The 17,957-nt window shown below is 56.1% G+C and overlaps 1 protein-coding gene across 1 annotated transcript; it reads left to right on the forward strand.

Annotated features, from left to right (window-relative positions):
• The first annotated feature begins 3,508 nt into the window (after positions 1-3,508).
• On the forward strand, positions 3,509-17,623 carry HSPA12B (heat shock protein family A (Hsp70) member 12B). Its single transcript, XM_058563125.1, has 12 exons — positions 3,509-3,841; positions 5,711-5,808; positions 6,838-6,962; positions 10,402-10,588; positions 10,954-11,058; positions 11,378-11,494; positions 13,423-13,597; positions 14,492-14,578; positions 15,038-15,142; positions 15,250-15,508; positions 15,932-16,035; positions 16,668-17,623. The coding sequence occupies exons 1-12, from the start codon at positions 3,799-3,801 to the stop codon at positions 17,315-17,317; spliced, it is 2,055 nt and encodes a 684-aa protein (XP_058419108.1). The 5' UTR covers positions 3,509-3,798; the 3' UTR covers positions 17,318-17,623.
• Positions 17,624-17,957: the final 334 nt, after the last annotated feature.

Consider the following 17,957-nt stretch of genomic DNA (forward strand, 5'->3'; position numbering starts at 1 on the left):
AACATTACCGCTCTGAAATTAGTGGGTCCCTGGGATGGGAGTCTACTTCTCCCCATTTCCAGCTGTGGACTCTGCCCAGACACAACTTTTGGGAGCTGAGGCTGTCCTGAGCCCCATGGTCAGCGTTCCCGTTAAATGTGTCTGGGTGTGTGGGCATGTACGCACATGAGGGGTGTCCCAAAGACCTACAGGTCGGCCGTAGCCACCGCCCTCTTCTACCTCCACCTCTCAGGGAATCAGTAGGATCCTCCTTTTTTTTTTTTTGTGAGGAAGATCAGCCCTGAGCTAACATCCATACTAATCCTCCTCTTTTTTTGCTGAGGAAGACTGGCTCTGAGCTAACATCTATTGCCAATCCTCCTCCTTTTTTTTTCCCCCAAAGCCCCAGTAGATAGTTGTATGTGATAGTTGTACATCCTTCTAGTTGCTGTATGTGGGACGCGGCCTCAGCATGGCCGGAGAAGCAGTGCGTCGGTGCGCGCCCAGGATCCAAACCCGGGCCGCCAGCAGCGGAGCACGCACACTTAACCGCTAAGCCACGGGGCTGGCCCAGGATCCTCCTTCTTTAACACAATTGATTCAGGTCCTCCCTCCCTCCAGAACTCAGAGTGACTAGAATAAAAGTCTCAGTAAGACCAAAAACTTCTAACAAAAGAAAATTCAGAATCACATCCTGAAGAGAAAGAACACTGCTCATATCTGGCCAACTCCCTGCCTTTATCAACCACCTTCTTTACCTGGACTTGTAGGTCCTTACAAGCCCCCTGTGTGACCCATTTTACAGGAAAGGCACTGAGACACAGAGAGGTGACATGATGCATGTCAGCCAGGTGCCATACTAGACCCTTGCCAGTCCCAAGACCCCAGTGTAGGGACACCCAGTGCATCACACTCTCAGAGATGGGAGATAAGTGGCCTTGTTGCAGGGAGCTGGGGAGATTATAGGCGCAAGGTATGGTTGTGGAATCCAGCTTAGATTGATGGCTCCTGAGTCTTTTTTTCCTGGTGGTTCTAAATTGTTTCTCCTCCAAATACAATAGATTAAGTCCGAAAAATCCATTCATTCATTCAACCTTGTGTTTCCCCAGCACTTAGCCAGAGTCTGACACAAAGAAATGCTCAATAAATTTTTGCTGAAGAATGGAAACAATGTACAAATACGGCTGCCAGCTTTTCCCTTGTGGCCTTGATCCAGTGGTGTGCTGGTCCATGTTTTACTATCAACTCTCCAAGAGAGAGAAAAACCTAATTTGTAGTGTTCGCCAATTTCTGTGGTGTAAATGCTCCCACCAGGGCTGATTTCAAGCTACCAGTGTGATGTCAGTGAATGCAGAATTGGGAAGAGATGCACAGAATCAGCTCTTGCGAGCAGGTGGGAACCACCTCCAGTGTGCCACTCCATCACCCTGAGCTGGGCTCGTGTCCCTGGCTCTCAAGGCCGTACACCCCTCTATTTGCTTTCCTTTTCTCAGCATCACCTCGCTGCTCTAGGAGTGTCCACGGCCAGCTTCTATCTTCCCCTTGATTCTGATTCCTGGGCATCCAACTGTGAGGCTCCAGTGACAGCAGGACTGGGTGTGTCTGAAAATCTCCATGGTACTGGCCATGGAGGAGTATCCTGGACATGTCTGGTGTCCACGACAAGGCTAGGTTGTGTGAACTGTGCATGAGCGAGAGTGTGTACATGTGTATGTATGGGTGTGACAATGCCCAGCTCTGTGTCTGCCTGTGTTCTGTTAGCCAAACTTCCTGATTGGGCCACTGGCTACAGAGAGGGAGTGGGCTCTGGGAAGCCCCCACCTTTGTTTAGGGGGGCAGCCAGGCCCACAGGTGAGGACAGGAGCATTGGTGATCTGAAGACTGGCCCAGGGACACATTGAGCAGCACTTCTCAAACTTTACTGTGCAGCGAACCACCTGGAATCTTGTTAAAATGCAAGTTCTGACAGCAGACCCAGGGCAGGGCCTGAGATTCTGCATTTCTAACAAGCTCCCAGGGGGCCCAGTGCTGCTGTCCTGAGACCACACTGAGTAACAAAGCTGTTGATGACCTGGAGGACGCTGCCTCCAGCCTGGCCCCCAGAACTTCACAGACACAAGCTCAAGTTCCTCCCATCTTGGAAAAGAAAACCTCTGCCTCTCCTTGCTTTATGTTCCTCCAGCTACTGCCCTCACATCAGCTCCTGGTCTTAGTCAAGCTTCTCAGAAGCGCTAGGTCCATTCTCTCACCCTGTGCTGGCTCCTCGCCTAGGCTTACCTGACTCCCACCCCATCTCCATCATTCCACCGAGATGCCTGCCATTAAAATAAGGTGTTTCCAGTCGTCTGACAAACTCCCATAGGCATCTAGCTTCACGCCCTCCTCTTAGGGAGATCTTCATGAAACCATGGCAGGCGTTTCGTCTCCTCTAGGCAGCCTTCACACGCAGCTTCTCTGCTCTCTGCCGAGCCTCCCGTGACAATGACTCCCAAATGCACATCTCCACCTCAGCTTTCTCTCTGACCTTGAGATCACATGGCGTCTGGCTCCTTGGTATGTTCTCTCAGCAGTTTCACAACTGCACCCAGAACACTGCCCCCTTCCCCCGCCAGCCTGCCCTTCTGCAGTATTCTCCATCTCAGCATTTCTCTCCTAGCTTGAACCAGACCACGTCTTCCTTGACACCTTCTTCTTCCTAACCTCCCCTATCCAATCCAGCCACCCCCTCATCAGCCTTGTCGGTTTTAACCTGTGTCTCTTAAGTGTCTCCACTTCTTTCTCAAGGGACACAGCCACCACCATCATCTGTCGCTTGGAGCCCCAATTGGGCTTCTGCTTCCGTGTTGCCCCACTAATCCACGCTCCCATGCGACCAGAGGGACTTCTGAAAACGCAAATTTAGTCCTGCCCCCACCCCCACTCTGCCACCTCAAACCTTTCAAGATTTGCTGTTGCCTTTCATATAAAACCAACTCTAAAATAGAGTCCATGAGGGCCTCTCTCCAGCCTTACCGTGTTCCCCATTTGGCCCCGCTTGTATCCAGCAGTGACCTTCACAGCATCGTTTGTAATCTCAAATTCACTTGTGTGATTGTCTTGATTATGAACGGTGTCCCCACCAGGCTGTGGGCCCCTGGGGCAGGAACTCTGTCTCTCTGGTCACTGATGTTCCCCACCACCTGGCACAGAGTAGGTACCTGAAAACATTTAGGAGCATCCTGATTCCCACAAAGCAACTGTTGAAAAGACATTTTTGAGGGGCCGGCCCGGTGGCGCAAGCGCTTAAGTGCACGTGCTCCGCTGCGGTGGCCCGGAGTTCGTGGGTTCGGATCCCAGGCACACATCAACGCACCGCTTGTCAGGCCATGCTGTGGCGGTGTCCCATATAAAGTGCAGGAAGCCATATAAAGTGGAGGAAGATGGGCATGGGTGGTTAGCCCAGGGCCAGTCTTCCTCAGCAAAAAGAGAAGGATAGGCAGATGTTAGCTCAGGGCTGATCTTCCTCACAGAAAAAAAAAAAAAAAAGACATTTTTGAGACAAGCTGGGACTGTGGGACTGAGCATTAGATGAGATTAAGGAATTACTGTTAATTTTGCTAGACATGATAATGGTGTTGTGATGATGTTTTTAAGAAAGTCTTTGTTGGAGAGACAAACTGTAGAATTTGTAGGTGAAACAACATTGATGTCTGGGATTTGCTTCAAAGGACTCCAGCCAAAAGTAAATAAATAAAATTAAGCATTCAGTGAGGGAACAAAGGAACAAATAACTGCCATTTTGCTTGTCTGTTCCTGTCCACAGCCACGGGGCCTGCAGAGATGCTGGCTGTCCCGGAGATGGGCCTGCAGGGGCTGTACATTGGTAAGACCCCCCCCATCTCTGCCCTGACCCGCCACCCCACTCGCCCCGGCACTGAGACCCACCGCTGATCTGCCCAGGGGGACCTCTCCCAACCGAGGCTCCTGAGTGCCATTCTGTGAGTGTGTGTGTGCACGTGCAGGGAGGGTTGATGCACTAAGGACTGTGTATGTGAGTGTGTGTGTGTGTGTGTGTGTGCACGTGCTCACAAGGGCAAGTCTGTTCACGGGACCCCCTGTGTGTCTATGAGTGTGTGTGTGTGTGTGTGTGTGCAGGGCGGGTCTGTGTGCATGGTGCTGTATTCGTGTGCATGTGTTTTGTGCAGGGTCTGTGTGCAGAGGACCTGGTGTGAGTGTGTGTGTGTCTGTGTGTGTGTCTGCTTGTGGGCAGGTCTGAGTGGACAGGACCTTGTGTGAGAGTGTGCGTGTCTGCAGGTGGGTATGCATGCACAGAATTCTGTGTGTGCATGCGTGTCTGTCTGTGGCCTGGTCTGGGAGCAGGCAGTGGGTTCTCTGCAGGAGTGGGAGGCCAGGAGGGAGGAGGGACACTCCTCAGGAAGTCCACTCACAAAGATCTGGCGGGCTGGGCCTTCCTTCCTGCCTCTCTTCCCAGGCTCAAGCCACAGCAACTTGGCCTCTGGAGCTGGAGCTGGTGGCAGAGCCCAAGCCTGTGCTGGCCGCCTGACAAAAAGGAGCCCTGAGAGTGTGACCACCATGTCCCTGCCCCTCCAGCACCTTAAGACAGACTCCAGCCTGTCCATGCACTTCCTAGAGTCCCCCTCATGCCTGGCCCCTCGCATGTGTTCCCGGGGTACCCCAAGGCTGGGGATGGGGTGCTGGGACCTGTCAGGGCCTCACGGCTGCGGCTGAGGGAGCACAGGCCCCTGCCCTGGCTCGGCCTGAAACCAGACAGACCTGTTTGATTTGTCCATGGGTCTTCACGCCAGACCCCATCAGCCTCCCTGTCCCCCTGCATGAATCTCAGGGCAGCCCCAGTATCCCTTACAAGGGCCTTAGCAAAGCCCAGTGGTGGTGACCAGCCGCCAGCCCACACCTGGGGGATGTCCAGCCAGGCAGGCCCTCCTGCCCTTGGAGCTGCCTGAGCTTCTAAGCCAGGCTTTGGGCTGCCTTCTGGGGCCTGCACTGCTTCCTCCCACTAGAGGTCCAGTCAGTCCTGGGCCTGTGAGAGGATCTCAGTGGGGTCTCCTGCCCCCAAACGTTGACTCCAGGTGTATGTGTGTTGTTGGGGGCAGGGGGCTTGGAATTCGACTTCTAGTGTTCTGGACACCCCTCAGCTCAGGGCTGGGCTGGGAGAGGTGCTGAACCCCTTGATCCTCACCAGGCAGCCAGCTGGGCCTGTCTGTGGCCCTTGGGAAGGGCAAGGGGGGCGACTCTCTCAGGTTCTGATTAGAACCATGTGGCTGAGCTTCAGGGGGGAGGGGAGCAGCCTCACCTCCCACTCAGTTAGGTATGTAGTTCCCCCACCTTTTTTGGTTTCTCCACCCTTAACCCTACCCCAGGAGCTCACCTGCCCCATCTCTCCCGCCCTCCTATCTCTGGACTCCATCTCCCACAATGCTTCTCTGTCTCTCCCCTCCCCCCATATGTCTGAGAGGTGCTGGGGAGACTGTGAGTCCCCAGGTGAAGCATGGGTCACCCTCCAGAGTTAGGTCGCCTCTAACCAATAACAGGCCCTCAGCCACCACTCCCCTCTTCTCAGTCGTGTCCTTCCTGCCCTCTCCCCAACACCCCCTTCCACAGCCGGGTGCCCCGAGCCTTGGCCTAGCAAGGACTGATGGAGCACCTCCCCAGCCTGGGGCCCAGCCGCCGACCCCACCCTGATTGTGCAGAATGACTTGCCTTCTCTTTGCAGGCTCCAGCCCTGAGCAGTCCCCAGTGCCCAGCCCACCCGGCTCCCCGAGGACCCAGGAAAGCTGTGGCATTGCCCCCCTCACACCCTCACAGTCTCCAGTAAGCCCAGAGCAGGGATCTGGGTGGTGGGTGGCTGGGTGCCGTGGATGGGGGTAGTGCTCCAGAGAGCAGGGGCAGGGGCCAGGCTGGGGTGGGCTGGGGGTGGCACCGTGCCTCCTGCCCCTGCACACTCCAGTCATGTTCTCCCAGAAGGGTAGCCTCAGGTGACCTTGGACAGTTCTACTGGGGTAACAGTTCTACTGACTTGAGCCCCCTCCAGGATGATGTCCAGGGGCCATTGCAGGGAGCCTGCCTAGGGCAGGTGTACTTCCGAGCATGTGGTTTTTCCAGGTCCTCAGAGCACTAGGCCTCCCAGAGTTGCAGGGGTGGGAGGCCAGCCTCACCTCAATACAAGGTATATCTGGGGAAGAGGAGATGTGTTACTAAGAAATACTTTGGAAACCACTAGCCTGAAGTATCCAGGACATAACTCTCCCACAAGCTTCCCGGGTCACCCCACCCAGAATGGCCTCACCCTAGTGATCCCCCCTAGAGGACCCCCTTCTTCTCAGGGAGCCCCAGCCTGGCCTGGGAGAAGGTAGGGACCACTCTGGGCACGTGTGTGGGGCCTCTCTTCTCTGCCACAAAACCGGACAGAGTCTGGTTGTGTCACTGTGCCACAAAGAGCAAGAGGGTCAAATATACACAGGTCCATGTGCTATGAAGCAACCCGAAGTAGCAAAATTGCTCCCAGCTGGGCCCAGGCTGGTGCCAGACTGTGAAATGGTGTGAGGTGGGGGTGGGGCTGAGGCAGTGCAGGCAGAAGGTGGGCAGAGAACCGGAAGCAGGAAAGCAGGAGCTTGAGCCAAAAACTGCACGGGGCTACCTGAGAGGCCGTGGGCTTTCTTTCTGAGCAGTTGGCAACTTCAGGGCTCAGCCTGGAGCCTGGGAGGGAAGGGGAGCCCAGGCACGCAGGCAGGTGCGGGCAGCCCAGGGCTGGTCTGGACCACAGCCAGCAGAGGGGAGGGGCTCCCACATGCATCAGCCTGGCCCTGTGGGCTGCAACCTGACTCTAGGTTCTGTTTGCAGAAGCCTGAAGCCCGAGCCCCCCAGCAGGCCCCCTTCTCTGTGGTGGTGGCCATCGACTTCGGCACCACATCCAGTGGCTATGCCTTCAGCTTTGCCAGTGACCCTGAGGCCATCCACATGATGAGGTGAGGGCGGCTGGGCTAGGAGATTGGTCAGGGGAGTCCTCACACCCTGGGATAGGTCTGGTCCCAGCAGTACCGTCACTGAGGAGACATGGGGTCTCCTCAGTGCTCTGTCCACTCCTAGTCTGGGGCTCCCCGCTGGCGCAAAAGATTGGAGGATTGGCCCCAGGGCTGGGCTCCCAGCCTCAATTGGAGCAGCCCTCTGCCCTCTACAGGAAATGTTGGGCTTTTTTGCTTTTTTTAAAAAAATTTATTTTATTGAGGTCATTGGTTTATAACATTGTGTAATTTCAGGTGTACATTATTATATATCAGTTTCTATATAGACTGCATCTTGCTCACCATAGTCTAGTTTTTATCTGTCACTATATATATGTGCCCCTTTACCCCTTTTGACCTCCCCCTCACCCCCTTCCCCTCTGGTAACCACTAATCTCTTCTCCTTATCGATGTGTTTGTTTTTATTCCACATATGAGTGAAATTATACAGTGTTTATCTTTCTCTGTCTGGCTTATTTTGCTTAACATAATACCCTCAAGGTCCATCCATGTTGCAAATGGGATGATTTTGTCTTTTTTTATGGTTGAGTAGTATTCCATTGTGTATATATATACACCACATCTTCTTTATCCATTCATCAGTTGATGGGCACTTGGGTTGCTTCCACATCTTGGCTATCATGAATAATGCTGCAATGAAAATAGGGGTGCATAAGTCTCTTTGTATTGTTGAATTCATGTTCTTTGGATAAATACCCAGTAGTGTGATAGCTGGATTGTATGGTATTTGTATTTTTAATTTTTTGAGAAATCTCCATATTGTTTTCCATAGTGGCTGCCCCAGTTTGCATTCCACCAGCAGTGTATGGGGGTTCCCTTTTCTCCACATCCTCTCCCTTGTTTGTTATTTTTTGTCTTGTATATTATAGCCATTCTGATGGGTGTAAGGTGATACCTCATTGTAGTTGTGATTTGCATTTCCCTAATGATTAGTGATGTTGAACATCTTTTCATGTGCCTGTTGGCCATCTGTATATCTTCTTTGGAAAAATGTCTATTCATATCCTCTTGTTGGGCTTTGTTTATAATTTTAAATTTTTTATTGAAATATAACAAACATAGTAAAATACACAAATCTTTTTCTGGGCTTGTACACAAACACACATATATACACACATATATGTGTTTTTTAAATAAAAGTGGGATATCATACAACTTGCCTCATTTTAAACTTTCAACACTATTTTGTAGATGTTTTATGTCAATACATAGAGAGCCACCACTGTCTTTTAACAGTTGCATAGTATTCCATAGTACAGGTGTGTCATAATTTATCCATTCTTCTTCTTCTTCTTTTTTTTTTTTGGTGAGGAAGATTAGCCCTGAGCTAACATCTGTTGCCAATCCTCCTCTTTTTGCTGAGGAAGATTGGCCCTGGGCTAACACCCGTGACCATCTTCCTCTACTTTATATGGGACGCTGCCAGCGCATGGCTTGACAAGTGGTGCATTGGTCCGCACCCGGGATCCAAACCTGCAAACCCCAGGCTGCTGAAGTGGAGCATGCAAACTTAACCGCTCTGCCAGTGGGCTGGCCCCTCCATTCTTCTCTTGATAGTTTTCAGGGGTTTTTTTCCTCTAATTTTTCACTATTACAAAAAGTGCTGCGATGAATATCTTTCCTTGGAAACTTGTGCTGGGATTTCTACCAGGTAGATTCCAAGGTCCAACACCTCAAATGAAAAACAAGGAAATGAAGGATCAGAGGGTTAACTGAGTTGAAAAGCCATACAGTTGTTATGAAAGAGATGTTCAAAAATTCCATTCTAATGTTGCTGAGTTTTGTTTGAACAAAGTTTGACACTCCTCTCCAGGCCTCAAGACCTGATCCTTTGAATGTATCTTAGTGGGGTTGTAGCCAGTAGGTGGAAGACCTCTGTAGAAGACCTCAAAGCTCCCAACCTAGACTGGGATGGGGGATCAGGGAGGCTCCCCAGGGCCTAGGAGGCTGGATAGAAGGGTGGAAAGAGAGACAGACAGAAGGGTCACTGTCCCAAAGATATAAGGGACTTGACCTGCGTGAGCCTGGACTGTCCTTCCCCTTTCTCTGCTCCCTCTACATCCACGCGAGGCCGCAAAGTCTCTGGGCACTTATAGCGCTCTAGGAGCTGCAGGGCATCCCAGCTGGCACCCTCGTCAGCACACATAGCTGAGGTCATGCTGGGCCCCATGCTGTGGCCGAGGACACATGAAGGGACACTGTCTCTGTCCTGTGGAGGTGACAGTCACAGGAAGTAACTGAGGAACATCTTAGTCTCCTTCTAAGGCCTTCCCACCCCCACCAGCCCCCAAGCCCCATCATTTCTGTCTCTCTAATATCTCTGGAATACCCATCCACTTCTCTCCACGGCCACAACCCCTAACTTCAGCCCCAGTCTCTCTCACCTGGACAGCTGCAATATCTTTCTCCCTGGTGTTCTTTCTCCTTCCTTCTCCATCCTCTTTCCCCTGCAGCCTATTGCTACATGGGGACCAGTTGCCTTTCTAAATGCAAATGTAGTCATGCTTCTTCATTCCCCTACTTAAAACCCACCAAGACAGAATTCTGATATGGTGTTTGATGCTTTTCCTTAGCTGACCTGAACATTCCTGTATTTTCTCCTGCTGGATATTGAGCCAATCTATAGCTGGTTCTCCCTGCTCTTTCACACCTCTAAGCTTTTACACATGCTGTTCCTCCTGCCTGGATTCCCGGTTTCTTCCCCAAAAGGCTGCACTGATGAGCTTGGCATAGAGGGATCAGGGCATCAGAGAAGGCAGAGGAAAGGGAGGAAGGATTTTCCAGGCTAGTGAACTGGGCAGGGAGTTCTGGGTGGAGGGCCGGATGGGGCCTGTGGATAGGGAGGCTTGGAATCTCATTCAGGTTTTGGGGGGCTGCTGGAGGTGCAGTCAACTGGGGTGTAGCTGCTGAGGTGCATCAGATAGGAATGATCGTTATCATTGAAGGAGCTTGGCCGTGGAAGATGCCCTAGAGGAGGGCAAACTGGGAGAAGGGCTCTGCTAGGGTCCTGGAGAGACACATCAGCAGGCCAGACCCAGGCAGGTAGATGACGGCCCGCTGCTGTTTGTTAAGGGTACAGGGAAGTGAGGGCAAATGGTGTACCTCATGGGAGGGAGCAGGAGCTGAGAATATCAGATGGGACCTGTGGCCCCATGGGTAAAGGATCCCATTGATGGAGATTTAAGTGGATGCCAAGCACCATCTTCACAAGAACACTAAGAGGTGTAGGTACTATTATTATTCCCATTTTACAGATGGGAAGACTAGGCTTGGGGAGGCTAAGTGGCCTGCCCAAGGTCACATTGCTGGTCCCAGAGCCAGCACCCAACCCCTGGAAGGGAGCGTTGCCGCTGACCACACTGACAGCCCTGTGCCTCCGCAGGAAATGGGAGGGCGGGGACCCAGGTGTGGCCCACCAGAAGACCCCCACCTGCCTGCTGCTGACCCCGGAGGGGGCCTTTCACAGCTTCGGCTACACTGCCCGCGATTACTACCACGATCTGGACCCTGAGGAAGCGCGTGACTGGCTCTACTTCGAGAAGTTCAAGATGAAGATCCACAGCGCCACGGTGAGTCACATTCTGGCTCGGGACCCGGCTCCAGCCAGGGCGGCGGGGCCAGGAGGGGAAGGGGCGGGGCTAATGGAAGGCGAGCAAAGCTAAAGCTGAGGAGGGGCCTGGTGGAGAGGGGGCTGAGGGGGCGGAGCTCGGAAGTAAGACGGGATGGAGGCGGGGCTCAGACGTGAGGCTAGAGTTAGAGGAGGGGCGGGACTAAAGAGAGGGGCTGGGGACAGAACTAAAGTGAGATTAGAGCGCGAGTGCGTCGATGCCAAAGAAGGGAAGCACCAGGAAATGGGGTGATTTTAAGAGAGAGGTCGTCAGGAAATGGGGGCAGAGCTATGGCCTCCTGCAGAATCACCTTGTGTCCCCACCAGGATCTCACCTTGAAGACCCAGCTAGAGGCAGTAAATGGAAAGAAAATGCCTGCCCTGGAGGTGTTCGCCCATGCCCTGCGCTTCTTCAAGGAGCATGCCCTTCAGGTGCGCTGCGGGCCCCATCCCTACCGACTAGGGCGGGGAACCCCCAGGCCCATCCTTTCCTCTCAGCCCATCCCCTCTCCATCCGATGGGTAGCCACTGTCAGAGGTCAGAGGTCATCTCCAATACCCTGCCTTCCTATCTGGTAGAGCCTGCATTGGCCACAGTGTTGGGGGAAGGGGAAGTATTAGGGATACTTCCAGCTCAGCTGGGAAGTCCTTCTTGAGGCTTGACTAGTTCCTCCGGCTCCCAGAGGGCTGAAGACACCCGCCCTGAACCCAAGCCAGCCGTTCCCCTCCCTCACTGCCTCCTCCTGCTCCAGGAGCTGAGGGAGCAGTGCCCATTGCTGCCAGAGAAGGATACTGTGCGCTGGGTGTTGACGGTGCCCGCCATCTGGAAACAGCCGGCCAAGCAGTTCATGCGGGAGGCTGCCTACCTGGTGAGGACACGCAGGCAGAGCAGGGGCTGTTGCTCAGGAGGGCCCTGGGGATGGCCCTATACCCTCATTCACCCACCACCCTTGGGACCACAGAGTCATTGTGTAAAGACCTCGGCCTTCCCCTGCTGGGCGTTTTGGAGGGTTATTGCCACTGGGAGAGGGGGTGAGCCTGCAGGAACAGAGAGCAGAGGGACAAGTGGCACAGCCCAGGCCAGTTTAGCCAGTGTCTTAAGTCAGGTTTTCTAAAAGCAGAGCCCAAGATGGGGATTCTTGTGCACCTGGTCTATTGAAGAAGAACACTCAGGAGAAAGGGGAGTGAGGGAAGCAGGAGAGGAGCAAGAACTGAGAAGGATGTGGTCTCAACTGGAGAAGCCTCAGCCTGATTCCATGGAGAGCTCTGGAGGGAGACTTGTACCCCAGAGTTGGCCACTGTGAGGCAAGGGGGCTGGCTTTTTGTACATCCGTATCAGTCTGTCACTGGTTGCTGGGCGAGTTTGGGGAATCTCTCCAAGTGAGGTGGTTCCCATTCGGTTGAGGGCAGTTCTCCAGAGACGGGGGCAACTGTTGGCCCCTGGGCAGGGGGCCAAGCACATCCACTTCAGCCGGCATCAATATTTTCAGGAACTGCACCACCACCACAGCCCCAACCATTGTAAGTTCTTGAACAGTGGAAATAAGACTATGAAACTATGAAGGGAGGTGATTTTGGCTAATGTTTGGTGGGCTTGCTACCATAAGAGATGCCCAAACGTCTGGAGAAAGGGGAGGCGCAGCTCAGGCATCCCCTCTTCAGTGGAGACGGGGGGCGGGAGGGCACAGACTCCCAGAGCAAGACTCGTTGCGTAGTCCTGCTCCTGGGGCCTTGTGGGGCATCCTAAGACCTCCAAAAGGAATCTCAGGCCTGCCTGTGCACCCCCTTGGAGGATACCAGGGCCCCCAACCTCCACACACACACCAGCGGGCCAGGCATGCCCCAGGTGCCAGATCTGCAGGTGCCTACGCTTGTCACTGGAAGGAACTAACCTGAGCCTAGTGGGCATCTCCCCTGCAGAGACCAGGATGAAAGAAAGGCTGTGCCCAGCCAGAACAAACACCCCACCCTAGTGCCCCCCTGCTGGTTTACCCACCCTGCTTCCTCCCACACTCTTCCCTGGCTGCCAGCTCAGGAAGGGCTGGCCCTGGGCAGGAAGTCTCAATACCCACCCATCCACATCCCCCACCTGATCAGAATCTGGGGAATCCCACAAAACCATGAAGTACTTCCTATAGGGATCCTCTGTCCTGTGCATGAAGTAACAGATCCCAAGTGGTTTTCTCCCCCCGACTGGCCTGTGTTGGTGCCTAGAATTTCACTGTTAAGAGTTTCTTTCCTCCTATATCAGATTCCCTGGGAAGAAACTTCTGGGAGTGGGGAGGCCTGTGGCCACTGCCTGACACCAGCCTGGTGGAGGAAAAGGTTCAGTGAGCCAAAGGGGACCCCCCACCATCTCCTCTGATTGATGGTCTGGCCATTACACCCCAACACACATACTGTGCTAGAGTCGCCGCTAACACCTTCAGCCAGTGCTCAGCTGGGCAGCCCTGCGCCTGTGAAGGGGACCTTGCCGCAGCCCGGGCCACCTTGGGCAGCTCTGAGGGGCAGATCCCAGGCTCTCTAGGTTTTCACTCTGTCTAGGGTCTCTGCCTGCTGGGCAGCCTCATGACGTCCCTGGCCATGGCTATGTCCCTCCCCAGCCTGGTCACAGGGAGGCTGTGAGGCAGCTCCAAATTTGTGCAGCATGGAGGGGCCTGAGAGGGCTAGCATGGGTGGGGTGTGATGGGGAGGAGGTGGGAGCCCCACAGGCCCCAGTTGCCTGCCTTGGGGTGCCATCTTAGGTGTGATGCTTGATCCATGGTTCTCCCTGGCCCTGCCCACCACCCATCCCCAGGCTGGCCTGGTGTCAAGAGAGGATGCAGAGCAACTACTCATTGCCCTGGAGCCTGAGGCCGCCTCTGTCTACTGCCGCAAGCTGCGTCTGCACCAGCTTGTGGACCTGAGCAGCCGGGCCCCAGGCAGTGGGCGCCTGGGTGGGCGCCGCTCCATCGATTCCAGCTTCCGGCAGGGTGAGCTGCCCCCAGGGCCACTGCCCCGTGGTGGGCTTGGAGATAGCTGCCCTTGGAAGGTCAGAGGGTCACGGCGGCCAGAAGCTCAGCCATGTCCAGCATGAAGGGGAGGCCACCTCACCCTGGAGGAGCCCAATCTGAGAGGGCAGAAGCATCCCTGGTGGAGTTCAGTCTGAAGGAAGAGGCACAGTCCTGACCTGGGAGAGCCCAGTCTGAGGACGGAGATTTCACATTGTCCTAAGGGAGCACTTTGTGAAGACAGTAGGACTTAGCCCAGCCCTGAGTCTGAGGATGGGGAAGACAGCGTCCCTTGGGGGGAGGTGCTTGGGACAAAGGAGGAATTCAGCCCCGACTCTGAACTGAAGAGGGGGGTCTTCGAGAGCTTTCCCTTAAACAGCCACTGAATCAGCTGCCCCTCCCCTCCTGGCACATCAGCTGTCCTCCCCACCCCCCATCAGCCCCAAGCTACTGCTGCCAGGACCAGGCACCAAGGCAGCTATGGTCAACCTTGGTCACCTTCCCAGATGCCATCTCCTGTGACAGGGAGAGGGCCCAAGTCCTGAGCTGCCTGGATCCCCCAAGACCGCCCCCCCCCAGCTCCTCCAAACCCTCCTAACCCTGACTTTGCCATGGCCTGAGCCACCCTGCGTTAAGGGAAGGCCCTGCGGCCAGAAGTATCCCCTTACCTGTTGGTTACCGCGCCTGCGACTGCCCGATGGGGTTCTCTGGACCCTTCGGGTTCAGCACTGTGCTCTCCCAGTTAGGAGTGGAGCAGGGGTTTCAGCAGCACTGGCTGCTCCAGATACTCAGGGAGGGCGTTGGCGGGAGGATGGGGGTTGAGCGTGGAAGCTGAGGCACCTCCTTCTCACTGTCCCGCTGTCCCTCAACTCCTAGCCCGCGAGCACCTGCGAAGGTCCCGCCACAGCCGCACGTTCCTGGTGGAGTCGGGCGTCGGAGAGCTGTGGGCAGAGCTGCAAGCAGGTGGGGGGAGGGGGAGATGGAGGGATATTTCTTGGGCCCTTCGGGGCACCATACACTAATAGGGGGGAAGGGAACATTCGTGAAGTCGGCTCCAGCCCCTAGAAACCCTGCCCCTTCTTCCTCCATCAGCGGTACCTAACCCGGCAGTCCCCTCACAGTCACCTACACCCCCACCCCACTCACAGCCGCGCCCCTAACTCCCACTCTTCCCGGGGATTCTCCGCGGATTGAGTTGCAGAGTCCTGGAACCATTTCCCCACACACACACACTTTGCGCTCCTACCCGGTGGACTGAGATTCAAGCACCTGAAGCCCCTTACGGCCCACCCCCAGGCCCGGGCGGGCAGGGTTCAGGACCTGGGGCAGCGCTGGAGGCTGGCTGAGTTTGGAGGGGGCTCAGAGCTAAGGGTGCAAGGCAGGCCACGAGTGTGTGGTCACTGCTTACGGTCATCGCTGCAGGAGACCGCTACGTGGTGGCAGACTGTGGGGGAGGCACAGTGGACCTGACCGTGCACCAGCTGGAGCAGCCCCATGGCACTCTCAAGGAGCTCTACAAGGCGTCGGGTGAGTAGCCAGGCAGCGCCCTTGGTAACTCGAACGCCCGGGCCCCACCAACGCCCCCTGGCGGCGGAGTCGGCGCTGACGCCCCTTCGCCCCCTGCCCCACTCCAGGCGGCCCCTATGGCGCGGTGGGCGTGGACCTGGCCTTCGAACAGCTGCTGGGCCGCATCTTCGGCGAGGACTTCATTGCCACCTTCAAAAGGCAACGGCCGGCAGCCTGGGTGGATCTGACCATCGCTTTCGAGGCCCGCAAACGCACCGCAGGCCCGCACCGTGCGGGGGCGCTTAACATCTCGCTGCCCTTCTCCTTCATCGACTTCTACCGCAAGCAGCGAGGCCACAACGTGGAGACGGCCCTGCGCAGGAGCAGGTGGGCCCGGGGACCGCCGGCTCAGGCAGAGTTTGCGGATGGGGAACGCCCCTGCAAGGGAGGGCGTGGCCCCCAGGGGGCAGTGTGGTTCCACCTGATCCGCCCCGCGCACACGTGCCAGCTCCAGCGGCAGAGGGAGGGGCATGAGTACCCCAGCCGGAATCCGCAGCCGGAACTGGGGCAAGAGAATCTTGAGCCCCGGGGGAAGGGCCGACATCTGTCTCCTCCCCTCCCGGAAGCACAGAGAGGCTTCTCTCCTGGGACCTCATGCCTGGAACTGGAGCAGGCCGGCGGCTAAAGGCCCTGAGAGAATGGGGTTGGGATAACACACAATGTGCAGTCGGTGCCAGGCACATCGGGCTGGAGCAGGGGCAGAACCCCGGACCGTGACCCATGCGCCTGTGCCCCCTTCACCATCTACAGCGTCAACTTCGTGAAGTGGTCCTCACAGGGAATGCTCAGGATGTCTTGCGAGGCCATGAACGATCTCTTTCAGCCCACGGTCAGCGGGATCATCCAGCATATAGGTGAGCGCCTGAGCTTGGGTCCCCTATTCACCCCCACATACACACCCCGATGCGGGAATAATTTCCCGTTAGTGCCTGGAAACCTCCACACAGCCATACACTGGAATGAGACCCAGAGTCATCTGGAACACCTGGTGGAGGCAGTGCGGTGGGGATTAAGAGCTAGGAGGGATGATGAGTAGTCTCGCCAAATCAAAGAATCTCTGGTGCCTCAGTTTCCCCATTTGTAAAATGAGATGTTAGTATTGGGTTCCCAAATCTGTTATCATAGGAATCTAAATGAGCTGAAGTATCTAGAGCGTGAACACAATGTCTTGCATGCAGTAGGCATTTAATACGTGTAACTGCATTTTTATCTCACGCCCTTCACGCTGTGTGTGTGAGGAGGGGTAGAGTGTTGGGGAGGTAGAGCCCATGAGGACTGCCGGGAGCCCTCAATGAAAGCGCTCAGTGTTCTTCATCAGAACGGGGCTATCGTTTTACAGTGAAATGGCTAGTTTCTAGTTGACAGGAGGGTACTGGCGGACGGAGGGGAGGTGCCAGTGGCCGCGTAGTGGTGGCCTCAGCGGCCCGTGCTCTCTCTCCTCCCCTTTCTTTCTTCTCCTACCCCCACCCTCCACCCTGTCCTGCAGAGGCGCTGCTGGCGCGGCCCGAGGTGCAGGACGTGAAACTGCTGTTTCTGGTGGGCGGCTTCGCCGAGTCGGCCGTGCTGCAGCACGCGGTGCAGACGGCGCTGGGCGCCCGCGGCCTGCGCGTGGTGGTCCCGCACGACGTGGGCCTCACCATCCTCAAAGGCGCGGTGCTGTTCGGCCAGGCGCCGGGCGTGGTGCGGGTGCGCCGCTCGCCGCTCACCTACGGCGTGGGCGTGCTCAACCGCTTCGTGGCTGGCCGCCACCCGCCCGACAAGCTGCTGGTTCGCGACGGCCGCCGCTGGTGCACCGACGTCTTTGATCGCTTCGTGGCCGCGGAGCAGTCGGTGGCCCTGGGCGAGGAGGTGCGGCGCAGCTACTGCCCGGCGCGCCCGGGCCAGCGGCGCGTGCTCATCAACCTGTACTGCTGCGCCGCCGAGGACGCGCGCTTCATCACCGACCCGGGCGTGCGCAAGTGCGGCGCGCTGAGCCTGGAGCTCGAGCCCGCCGACCCCGACGCCACCGGCGCGCCCCCTGGCCGCCGCGAGATCCGCGCCGCCATGCAGTTTGGCGACACCGAGATCAAGGTCACCGCCGTCGACGTCAGCACCAATCGCTCCGTGCGCGCCGCCATCGACTTTCTTTCCAATTGAGGGCGCGCGGGCGCGGTGCCAGCCCACCCTTTGCAGGCCCCGCCCTCTTTCGGTCCGGGCCCTGGGGAGCCGGCTGGGGTAGGCGCAGCTGCTTGTTCAGTCATCGCCCCTTTCCCCACCCTCCTGCCCGGGGAGATGAGGTCGCAGGATAGGTGGGGACACATCCAGAGACTGTGGCTTTGGGATTGGGCCCTCATCCACTGACTTGAAGGCTGAAGGGCCCTGCCAAGGACTGAGGTCAAGGAGACTTAGAAGGGGATTGTAAGACGCCGTGCCCACAGGGAGCACGTGACCCCGAAAGCAGAATACACCAGAAGACAGCCTTGGACTGAACTCGGGGTGGGGGTGGGGGTGGCGGCAGCTGGGAGAGGCCAAGGCCGCAGCAGGAGGGGCAGCAGGAGGAAGGAGGTTGTGCAAGGCCTGGGCCCAAAGGGCCGACTGCACTGACTGATGGGCTCGGCATGCACAGGGAGGTGGGGCAGAGCAGCCCTGTGCCACAGAAAAATGACTGGAAGCTGACCCTAGAAGGACAGGGGTTGTAGGCCCTTCCTGGGTGTGGTACTGACCACCCTAGTATGACTTAATTGTAGAAAGGGCAGTAGCAGACTAATGAGGAGGGTATAGGGTGCAGGCACTTATG

This window comes from Diceros bicornis, chromosome 19, assembly GCF_020826845.1.
Source record: "Diceros bicornis minor isolate mBicDic1 chromosome 19, mDicBic1.mat.cur, whole genome shotgun sequence".
In the NCBI taxonomy this organism is placed as follows: Eukaryota; Metazoa; Chordata; class Mammalia; order Perissodactyla; family Rhinocerotidae; genus Diceros; species Diceros bicornis.

Coding starts and splice junctions, on each gene's coding strand:
- HSPA12B (XM_058563125.1), top strand. CDS start 3,799: ATGCTGGCTGTCCCGGAGATGGGCCTGCAGGGGCTGTACATTG. Junction 5,809..6,837: donor TCACACCCTCACAGTCTCCA/GTAAGCCCAGAG, acceptor TTCTGTTTGCAG/AAGCCTGAAGCCCGAGCCCC. Junction 13,598..14,491: donor CGATTCCAGCTTCCGGCAGG/GTGAGCTGCCCC, acceptor CTCAACTCCTAG/CCCGCGAGCACCTGCGAAGG.